The sequence below is a fragment of the Neodiprion pinetum genome, chromosome 4 (genome assembly GCF_021155775.2).
Source record: "Neodiprion pinetum isolate iyNeoPine1 chromosome 4, iyNeoPine1.2, whole genome shotgun sequence".
Lineage (NCBI taxonomy): Eukaryota > Metazoa > Arthropoda > Insecta > Hymenoptera > Diprionidae > Neodiprion > Neodiprion pinetum.
This window is the reverse complement of record NC_060235.2, coordinates 27,443,743-27,454,491: the sequence shown is the minus strand read 5'-3', so window position 1 is coordinate 27,454,491 and position 10,749 is coordinate 27,443,743. Positions and strand designations below refer to the sequence as shown.

Sequence of the window (10,749 nt, the reverse complement as noted above, 5' to 3'; positions counted from 1 at the left end):
AGAGCGTACGTACATACTAGAGGACTGCTACTGAAAAACGAAAGATATAAAAGTTTTTCTTTCTCTGTCTAATGACGTATTTGGTTTAATTCGGTTACTGCGCATGCGCTAGTAGAGCGAGTAAGACGGTGGTCCTACTTATATTTCAGTGAGTTGCACACACGGCGTTGACTGAGAATCACTCGGAGCCTATTTTCATTTCTACGGGCAAGTCGCTTTCACAGAACCGCCTAAGCCATACTTAGATTCTTTTTCGCTAGAGGCGCTGATCGTCACCGAAACTGACAATGACTGAACGCTTGCGTTGGATTTGAAAACGGATTTCTGGTGTGTGCGTATCGATTCATTTCTCCGTAAGGCACCGTTGACTGGTGTTAAATAAATACTTGTTACGGTAATAACCACAAATTCTTTACGGATTCGCGGCAACGTGTAAACAATTAAAATCATTCATCTGTTCAAACAATTGCTAGGTTATCGGCTTGACGAAATATTATTTCTAATGTTGTTTTTATACTCATCCCAAATACTCATCCCAATTTCAATAATGATCTGTTAATCAGTTTTTTACAATATTTGAGAAAGACGAATCTAACGTTCGATAACATCATCATAAGAGATAGTAGAAATCAATTTCCCAGAATGACTTTTTGTGCTATGCTTACATGCATTAGAATTTGTTGGAAGGATGTAAAATTCACATTTTGGTACCAAAATGGATTTTATTTAATTGTTTATATTGTACAGAAGATTTTTACACTCGACTCGGGTACAGCATCTGAAAAGAAATTAAAGAGCTCAATTTACAGGTATGTCAATGAAGAAAAGCTTATTGATTTATGAATATTAAGTTTCGGCTCACATATGTTTTATATAAAACAATAATTTTATAGATTAAAAACACAAGACACATTATTAAGATGTGCAGAATTGCTTGTTTGTAAATTGCATTTGAAAATGAGCCTCATATTTTTTAGAAAAATCGGCCACAAATTGTCAGCATTTTTTCAACTATTGCCAAGTAATCTATTTTGATTATTGGTATTTAAATGTTGTCGACGGATCGAAAATTCAATTCATTGTTGGAACTTTTGCGATATTACAGTACATGTACGTACAATCCTAATGCGGTGTCCCATAGCCTTGGCAGGTAAATTCCTCTTGAACTTGGCGCGAACAGATCCGCTAGTTCCATGGGGACGGGTAACCTTTCCCCAAATAGCACGCACCTTAGACTTCTTAGTAGTTTTACCGGGAACAGGGGTCTTGTTCTTGGCCTGAAAACAATCGTGATTCGTGATAAGTTAAATTTATCTACTACTATTGTGTCAAATTAAATAATGTGACTGTGCCGGAAGAATATATACGGTGGTGTAAAAAAGTAATTCATTGTGAAATGAAGCTCATTTGGAAGATGTACTTGGGGATCTTAGAAGGAGGTAAGAGTAATTTTACAAGCTACATAAAGTGTTTTTCTTTTGTAATTGCCGTGCCGATTAGAATCAAAATGTCTTAAAGATTTTATTGCAACAAATCAAGTTTTTGGAGTAATATTGTTAAACCAGATTGAACTCAAGTTTCTAATTTGAAGTTATGCTAGAGTTGAATTACTTATGCATCACAAGATACATTGTGTATCATTAATGTGTCGAACCGGAATAGATAATTAGCACAATACAAAAAGTTCGATCAATTATTTCAATTAAGTTTTTCCAATGCAAAATATGGATCTGAATTTAAAGAATTGGAACTTTTCAGCAGATCTTGAAACAGCGTAGTGATGATATCACTTTCTCTTAGTGTTTTCATAATTGAATTTACTTTTAGTATAAGACACGGTTTGATTAAAACTGATCATATTATCAACATTATGGGGTATAAAGCTTCAAGCATATAAATTCGTTTTGTTCACAAATGTACATAAGGTGCTGGTTTCATACTCCAAATACGCAAAATTCCTAAAGAATAAAGTAACAATCAACGAGTCAATTTACCTTGTATACATAGACGCAGCGTTTACCAATGTAAAAGTCTGAATCAGGCTTGACACGAGCGCCTTCGATTCTCAGTAGAGCCGTGTGTTCATGTTGGTTACGGAGTCCACGCCTGTAGCCAGTGAAGATAGCTTTAGCATAGAGACGTCCATGCCTCTTAAAAGGTCGCTTTTTAAGAGGGACTGGTTCAGCAGCCTTCTCTTTTGGCTTTTTTGCCACTTTGGGCTTTGCTTTTGCTGCTGCGTCTGCCATATCTGTAAAAATGTAACAATGTTATCCACTAAAAGCAGGACTACGACTTTGTACTCGGACTTATTCCCTACACAATTAATATTGTATGAAAGACTTTCAACAGCTGTATTTTGCCAAGTGATCAGATATGGTCAACCTCGAATTATCGAAGCAGAGTCGACGTGAAGTTGTATTATATCTCTTAAAACCGAGGATCTAACAAGTGCAAAGTGAAAATTTTGAGGTTAGGCGACCAGCCTCGGTTTCTAAATACGTGTAAGTACAAGTTTTAGGTTTGTCGCAATGAATTTTCTCGAAAAGTGAACTTAGTCGAATACAAAAGACCATGTCACTCTCAGTTATCGACGGTATTTATTGTTAAAATCAGCAACATGCTTTTGTTGTCAACTGTGGCGTTTGATCATACAAGACAGCCCGGAAATATCCGTTTCAATCCACCCGAAATACGTGAAATCTAAACCCGCTTATAATCGAAAGAAATCACGAAGGGGTTTATTCACGAATCTTCACTTACATTTAAACTATTTTACAGTTAGTTAAGATTATTTTTAACGTTAAATACGGGAATCAGAAGGTGCGGAACGTACCGGATGTGTAACGCGGATAAAAAGAAACAGGAAGTCAGATCCCTCTGGTGGAGAACTCTTGCAATGTATCCAGCTACGTGAAACCACTCTCTTTCTTACCGACAGTTCAGAAATATTTTTCACGCGGCTATTCGAACTAGTGACGCGAATACGGTGCTGGATTTGATTGCGATTCTATTTCCGACTTATTCTCAACTTGACAAACTTTCGCTTATCATGCTATTCAATTACACCAGACGTGAAAAATATCTTATCATTATCACAACAATGAAACCATGTAAGGCTTGGTTAAAAGCGAATGAATCAGAGAAGTTGTAGAGCGCTGTGATAGGGCGCGTTAAATATAGTGTTATAAACATAGATTGGAGGTGAAAAAAGAATTATTGAGAAATATTTGAAGAATAATGAGAAATATTTTATCAAATGTAATTTTTCCAATTTTCTTGATTTTATCTTTAACGTTTAGTCAAACTGATTCTTCGAAAATTTATTAGTCAGACTTTATTGTAAATTTATAGGATGAGTTATAATTATTGTTGAATTTTCATGGTTCAGCATTTAGCTTATCCACTAGTTTTTTTAACATTCATTTTCATTTTACATTTTTCTGAACACAATCCTAAGGCTCGTTTCAACATACATTTGAAATGATTTAGACAAATTTCACAGAGGGTTTATCCTTGACAGTTACTAAATTTTTTAAAAACGACAGTAACGAAGTATAATCCATCTTTCATGATGACATGCGACAAAATCAATTGATGAGAACATAAATTCAGTAATCGATGTTTGAAAATATAAAATATTTTATTTATTCACAAAACATAACAGTCAAATGATTCCATTTTAACAATTTATACATCGTATTATTTACAAGTATCAGCGAAGAATTTGTGATTAATATATCTTGAACGAATTTTCGAATAGTTGAGCCAAGTCTTCTTCTGATTGTTCACGTGGTGCCAATTTCGTGATGCGATGCTACAACGAAAAAAATCAGCCGTGTTATACTCATTGTTTCGCTGCTACATTGCATTATCGTAAAATACTAAACCCGTTTTATAACTTCTAGGTATTGTACCTGGGAGTGGACATATATATTACCTCAGAGATAAAAGTAATTCATGCAAATTGTTCAATAAAGTTTCTTTCAGGTATAACATCGAAATTATTCAAAAGTGAATTTCACTGTTTACAATTTTCACGTCTTTTGTTTAAAAATGTGTTTCGCAAAAATTCTAGCCAGTAATGGATTTATATAATTTTTTTGCAATGATTACCTGGGGTAGTGTGCCTTGCACCATTCTCGGTATATCGTCTTTGAGAAAACCGAGTTCTTCGAGTCCGTTTTCGACTTTCATGACTCGCATATACTCTCGCACCGTGTCTGCGAGTATTTGCCCAGCATCCTCCTTCTTCGCGTTTGTCACGTCAGTTCCCAAGAGTTGCGCGGCCTCCAAGTGCCTGTCTGGACAAGATTGTCCGGTGAACGCGAATACTGCTGGGGCCGAAATTACGACAGAAAGACCGTGCGGGATGATCGGATGATCTTTGGTGTATCCCTGTGAATAATATAATAAATTAATAAGAACGTTTGTGCACCTTGGCAACTAATTTTCCTCGATTTGAATCAATGATTTGAAGAAGAAAGAAACATAATTGTTAGTTTTTCAAATGAAACCAACAATTAACTTGAAACGCTGTGACAATCTAATCATTTTAACGTGAGAAGATTATTATCTCTTTAATTAAAGCATTCAATAAGTATAATAATTAGTTGGTAATCTGTACAATTGAAAATAAGGTCGGTAATTCATTGTATTAAAATCCTCATTCATACCTCTGATACTGTTCAAGAGTTTTGAAAATTGGGTTGTTATTTTAGATAGAGAAAAGAATGGTAAGATAATTGAATGACTTGAAATTTTTACTGCGATTAGAGAATGTTGCGGATAGGAAACGAAAGCGTAGTACTTGTATCAAAATTAGTGTTTCGATAAAATTATAAAAGATGAATATGATAATACGGAAACTTTTGGAAGGCATATGATGGAAACTTTTGCAAAAGCCTTTCGCAGTTTAGCGCGAAATTATTTTCACAATGAGTGGAATGGGAACAACATATTCTTTGTTAGAACAAAAAATTCGTTAGAGCGAAGCCCTTTGCTATAATTCGACATATATAATATAATATCGACAATATTTGCCATCGACAAAAATACGTTACGTGAGACTTGGTAGAAATTTTTTTTTCACCTGCACCTTGATTCGTATAACCGACCACTAAAATTGACCAAAATCATCAACCGCTATAAAACTTTGACCAAAAATGCAAATGTCGGTCGGCTTACCTCTGGCTGAAATTTTCGAACATTGCCACTGATGGCGTATGACAATCCATGGCAAAGGTGAACCCCGGCATTGCCGAACCCTACGCCAGCCATGGTACTAGCCAAGTGCATACTGCTCCGGGCTTCGACGTCATCCGGGTTGTAAACGGCCCTTTTGAAGAACTTCTGCATGACCTGAAGGGCGTAGCGAGCCCAGACGTCACTGACGGGATTCTGGCCCTGATAAGCGGGCCTGAGAATGGGATTCGTGGGGCAGGGCGTTCGTTCGGTGTAATGGATCGCGGTGAAGGACTCGAGAGCGTGGCAGAGCACATCGAATCCGGAGTAGGCGCAGACCCGTTCGGGCAAGGTCAGGGTGTGCAGGGGGTCGATCATCCCCATGGTCGGCCTTATGGCCCTGTTCGCAATTCCCGTCTTGGCCTTGAGCGGTCTGTAATCAAAGATGGAGACGCCGGTGGTCTCGGACCCGGTGCCGGATGTCGTCGGTACTGCAATCAGGGGCTTCAGGGTAACCCGAACCGGGTTCCCCTTGCCGATCGGCGCGTTCACGTAGTCCAGAAACTCGGCCTCTGGGTCCGAGGCGTAGAGATTGGCGGCCTTGCACGTATCGATCACCGATCCACCACCGACCGCGATGTACGCGTCGTACTTCCCCGCCTTAGCGAACTTCGTCGCGTCCTGGATACTCTCCTCGGTTGGTTCCACTCTGACCTTGTCATAGAGGTCAAAACTTACACCGTGTTTCGCCAGACTGTCCAGCGCAGCTTTTACTGGCGACAGGCTGATCAAGTTCGAGTCCGTCATCAGGCACACCCGCTTTGCACCTAGGTTTTGCATGTCCATTCCGAGCTCTCGCGTCACTCCGAGACCGTATCTTATCGTCGAGCAGGCCATCTGTAAGCATGTTCAAATTTTCTCAAGATTCTAGTATTGCTATCTGGAGATCATAGCGTGACCAAAAGTGACATAGGATGTGAAAATTTCACGACTAAGGTAAAATGGAAAGTCAATTTCTTGAAATGGTGTATAACAGGTGAAAATGTGAAACGATCTTCCTGAAGAGTATCATGCATGCAAATCCAAGAGAACATCTGAAGCCTGACCAGTTTAAAACAAACAACGAAATGATCGATATTGATACTTGCTACTTATGTAGCGGTAGATCGATCTTCTGGAGCAACCAATTGAGAATCTAGATTGACACGAGATACAAAATTGCTTTCATAAATTTTCTTGATCGTATTGCGTCGAGTAATAATAATCTTCAAGGTATATCCATTAAAATCTTAACTAGTTAGTGTTTCTGTTTTTCCCTGTCTTATTGATTATTAGTGCACTATGTATTATCGGTGCGATAGCCTGATCGACGTATTACGCGGCACTATTCTATATGCGTGGACTCTCGAGTTTGCAGCACCAATCGGTGATTGGTTGCTATTGGGGATCTGCATACGCACCTCAAATGCGTATTCCTTCGAAGGAGCAGTAGTGGAAGTCGTGCTCTGGAGACTTCCAAGGTTGTGTTGTACTCCATATCCTCCTGGGTTTGCGTGAGCGGGGCACTTGCATCTGTGCGAAACATTTGACAATTATCAGAACTATGATCAAATACTCTAATGGGAATCAGTGTTTTTCTCAGCACACATCCTTTAAACTCTATACGTACATAAAGTATATGATATATGCATGACCATTCAAAGTTGGTTAATACATATGTATTATCCGATGACTCGCGCACTTGCGTAACTCATGTACATTTCACATTACATCATTACAGTCAGTAACCAGCCGTATCTGTTTATTATACGGCAGTAACTCGCCTTATGCGCTACTCAGCTAATTATGGAACTTTATTCTCACGATTGGTAACACCAGCTGTTGAACTACATAATCGTTAGGTGGATAGTAATCTCAGCCCTGTAATATATTGGAAATTCGTTTGATGATTACTATTTTCGAAACAGGTAATCGCAGTTGCAAAGGCAATCGTAGTCCCGAATTTTGCAGCATGCAGAATGCATATTGGACTCGGTAGGAATGGATGTAGGTATTGAGAATTACTGGGACAATGCCATCTTATTCCTAAACAAGTAGGGGGTCATTACCAAAATACCCTTGGAAGATGTTAGCATTACTCAAACTGAAGCGTTACCAAAATTTTCAGACGTTCCAACCGATACGTAATTCTGCCATCGTCGAATTCTAATTTATAAACGATATCTCTGAGTACTACATAGTACAATCATACGTAATTTTTTTACTCTTTACCTTATCAGGCATTCATATTTATCAGAGCATATCAAGCCAATTCATCAACAATTCCGTATACTTGGAACTCCGTGTGCAATACTGATTGGTGATCTGGTATGGCTAGTATCGAAGTATTATAAGCGTGACGCACATGCCTGTGTACGTTCAATAACAATCATGACCTGAAATAGGCCCGTTCTGGCATTTGAATATGATATGTACCGCGGCTCAAGTGTTGGTCAAGCCACCGCAACAACGATGAAGTGCTGATGACACAAACAGAAATAGGCTTCAATTCTAAAGGTTCAATGTTTGGATCGCTCAGATTTTGTTCCAGTATTCCAAACATGTTATCTAGGAAGAAAAAATTTTGTCTAATACCGCATGGCTTTCGTATAGTTTCAGATACTATTGCGTAGCAGTTTTGTTGTTGGATAATCTCTTCGTTGTTATTTATCCTCGCGAAGAAATGATGTGAATTTAGAAAACGAAAAGAGACAATCTGTTAAAACCTTCTTTGTGCAAAAAGCTTAATTACAAAGGAAAGAAATTCGCTTGGACTACGTGATTGGTGGTCACTCATGGGTGAAAGAAATGTGTAATATTGAAAAAAAAAATTTAATCACGTTCGGAAATTGTTCAATTAATCGGTTCGTGAGAGAAATGATCCAAGATGCCATGGTTATGGTCACACAGGTCTATTCTTCAAAGCATGTAGGCTTAAAGCAGTATTAAAGTTCCTATTCGAATCAATCAGAGTGCATTATTTGACTACAATCGAGTGTGAACTAAAATAACCAATGATGTGAATAAAGTCCGGTCTGTTTCAATTTTGTCAAACTAAGTATAATCCCAAGCTTGGTCCATAACAAATATTCGACGCCGCGACTCATTGTCAGTGTGAAGTGGGGGATGAACATGGAAGGAGTTAAGAAATAGCACGATGCGCAGCCGTTGGTACCGGGCAGTTTACACCGTGAGCCTTTACTGTATCTCGAATACGTTTGACATGTATGCGTGGCGTACAAGATGCGATTGACCATTGGACAAGTGGTACAAGATAAAATGACCACCGTCAACTTGTCAGAGGTTCGAGACTTCTCAGGTACGATTTTATACGATCACTTACGATTGAGAAGAGATGACTTGCAATAGATCCACGACGCGCCTTCTTCGCAGCATTTTATCCGTATTTAAACTAGCAAGTCTAATAGCTCGTAAGTACCTCGATCAGGTCGGATGTAACTTCCGTGAAAACCGGAAATGGGCAGGAGGCGACACCGGGTAAACGTACTGCGGGTACTTGGAAACGAGGGCAAGATCTAACCGACTCCAACTTCGAGGTTACTAAACCAGTTGGCTAAAGAAACTTTTGTCACCGAGCCTAGTATGAACTGGAGGGAGCACCGCGGCAATGGCGCCATGCGGATAGAGGTTTGTCCTTGAAAGAGCGAGAGAGATAATGGCCATTGGTATTTTTGTCACTCTCTAACGGGGTCGCGACGTACGTGATAAGCGGTGTTTGTGTTGGTATCAACGCAGAAAGAGGTACCTAACATCTAACTCTCTCATTCTCTACGCTGATAGGGCACTCCCACTCTGCCAATACACCAGATGCCACTGTCTATCGGTGCAGCCGGTTGTTTCGCCAGATTTGCCATCTCCGCGAGTTCGCCATGTTACACGACGATGGGAGCGACGAGCACCTGTGGGGCCTGGTAAAACCAGTTTCATGATTGTACAATGCGAGATACATGCAACTGTTTTTCGTTAAGGGACAAAAAAAAACAGGTATAATTATTCCATCGCGCCCAGGTTCTGGGTCTCACATCTGTAGCCCTATCATTACCGCATCGCCAACTCGTATAATGCCATCTCATATACTTATTTTTAATCTCTTGAGACGATAGCACGCGGAATCTTGTTTACGGCAATAGCTTCTACGGTACGGCGCTGATGTTGAGATAACGTATCCGAAAAATTCTCTTATACCATGTTTTGGCATGATGACGTACTGATCGTATCTTACATGTGTTCGCGCTACGCGTTCTTCTTGGCATTTATGAATTTTTTTCACCGTTTATCAAGAGGGAATTACGAAATTTTCATTCTACCGGATAACAGTATAATAAGTTGCACAGAGTTTATAAATGTATACATTATAATCGTAACTATCTATAAAAGTCGTTAGTTTTTTTTCGTCTTTTTATTCAATCGTCGCAGCTGACGTTGAATGCAATCAAAGAATACCGCTGACTTGTGATATATGCTGCAACGTCGCAGAGATCAGACAGTGTTAGGAAAGAGTTACAACTACTTTGCCTTTGCGGGTAATTGTTTACTGAATTTATACCCTAGAGTCAGCACAGTCGTACTAGGATTTTCGAAACACATGTGCATGACTGACTGACATGCAGGTGCAATCTTGAGTAGGTTCTATCAAACTTGGTTTCAAAATCGTTTCCACAAATTCTCCGAAACTTATGCAAGATTACACGTGACGTATACCTAATGGAGACACCTTTAAAATCTATGTTGACTGCACTTCGAAAAGCGATTCCGTGTATTTTCCGTTATCGTTATAGAGACTGTTATATTTTTCTGAGCGTTACAGCTGGCTTCATGTTTTCTTGACGTCGTGTTATTGTAGGTGTGTAGAATGTTGATCTAAAATTAATTAAAGAACACATTTTCGTTAGTCCTTGAGTTTGCTAGGTTCTTTCGATGTGTGACTTGTTTGCACCTTATCTGATAATTTTAATTCAATTTGAGGTAAACTATCATCAATTTTGTCGAGGACGTATGTATTTGTGTTACTTGTCATTCTCGAGCAAAAGTGGTTTGCCGTTGTAATTCTAAATTCCATATCATATTTAAGTTTGTTAAACAAAAATTATAATTATATTTGGACAAGTGTTACGTGTAGAGTAGGTGCGTTGCACATTTGTTTTGTCTTATATTTTTGTAATATACAAAAGTGAATCATGATAAAAGTAAATAACTAATCCAAAAATGACATTGCAGCTCAAATTTCATGCCTCTCTGGAAACTGCCCTACTTTTGAAGGAACGTCTTATCGCACCCATCTGTATGGAGAGTGAATCGATGAAACCGTCATACGAATCCGTCACACGAGTTCAATGCAATTAGAGGTATGAAAATTTTTTATTATTTCACTCAACCATTAGCATCCATCGATGTATTCCACTTGACATAAATTAAATATAATAATATAAAAACGGCCAAGAAGTTCGGTCTACCTTGCGTCCCGCGACGGCCACACACGTTTTTTATATTATAACAGCAGTTAACATT

The 10,749-nt window shown here is 38.8% G+C and overlaps 3 protein-coding genes across 10 annotated transcripts in view; 1 reads left to right on the top strand and 2 right to left on the bottom strand.

Moving 5' to 3' along the window:
• The window catches only part of Hs6st (heparan sulfate 6-O-sulfotransferase), a 51,020-nt gene that overhangs the window by 13,107 nt on the left and 27,164 nt on the right, over positions 1–10,749 (top strand). For 5 of the 7 annotated variants that reach the window (XR_011176870.1, XR_011176869.1, XR_006882663.2 and 2 more), the window contains one exon: positions 10,459–10,586. The exons of 1 other annotated variant lie outside the window; for it this stretch is intronic. Coding sequence is in view for 2 of the 6 variants with exons in the window: in XM_046621505.2 (XP_046477461.1) it covers positions 10,459–10,584 (126 nt within the window). In the remaining 4 variants the exon portion in view is untranslated. Of the gene's footprint in view, positions 1–149; positions 1,271–10,458; positions 10,587–10,749 lie in introns of those variants that run through there. One more of the 7 variants, XM_046621506.2, reaches the window with a different exon arrangement.
• RpL35A (ribosomal protein L35A) lies at positions 703–2,925 on the bottom strand. 2 transcript variants are annotated; one of them, XM_046621513.2, is made up of 4 exons: positions 2,834–2,925; positions 1,995–2,248; positions 1,119–1,277; positions 703–778 (listed from the first exon to the last, which is right to left on the bottom strand). In XM_046621513.2, the coding sequence occupies exons 2-4, from the start codon at positions 2,244–2,246 to the stop codon at positions 755–757; spliced, it is 435 nt and encodes a 144-aa protein (XP_046477469.1). In that variant the 5' UTR covers positions 2,247–2,248; positions 2,834–2,925; the 3' UTR covers positions 703–754. The 2 variants fall into 2 exon arrangements, with proteins under 2 accessions (XP_046477469.1, XP_046477468.1); XM_046621512.2 differs by having other exon boundaries at positions 2,761–2,847.
• On the bottom strand, positions 3,622–8,833 carry LOC124216684 (Type III alcohol dehydrogenase). Its single transcript, XM_046621499.2, has 5 exons — positions 8,564–8,833; positions 6,642–6,753; positions 5,185–6,078; positions 4,114–4,395; positions 3,622–3,814 (listed from the first exon to the last, which is right to left on the bottom strand). The coding sequence occupies exons 1-5, from the start codon at positions 8,614–8,616 to the stop codon at positions 3,731–3,733; spliced, it is 1,425 nt and encodes a 474-aa protein (XP_046477455.1). The 5' UTR covers positions 8,617–8,833; the 3' UTR covers positions 3,622–3,730.

Coding starts and splice junctions, on each gene's coding strand:
- LOC124216684 (XM_046621499.2), bottom strand. CDS start 8,616: ATGCTGCGAAGAAGGCGCGTCGTGGATCTATTGCAAGTCATCTCTTCT. Junction 6,754..8,563: donor CAAGTCATCTCTTCTCAATC/GTAAGTGATCGT, acceptor TGTTTCGCACAG/ATGCAAGTGCCCCGCTCACG. Junction 6,079..6,641: donor CGAAGGAATACGCATTTGAG/GTGCGTATGCAG, acceptor ACATGCTTACAG/ATGGCCTGCTCGACGATAAG.
- RpL35A (XM_046621513.2), bottom strand. CDS start 2,246: ATGGCAGACGCAGCAGCAAAAGCAAAGCCCAAAGTGGCAAAAAAGCCA. Junction 1,278..1,994: donor GCTGCGTCTATGTATACAAG/GTAAATTGACTC, acceptor GATTGTTTTCAG/GCCAAGAACAAGACCCCTGT. Junction 779..1,118: donor TGGGACACCGCATTAGGATT/GTACGTACATGT, acceptor ATTTCTTTTCAG/ATGCTGTACCCGAGTCGAGT.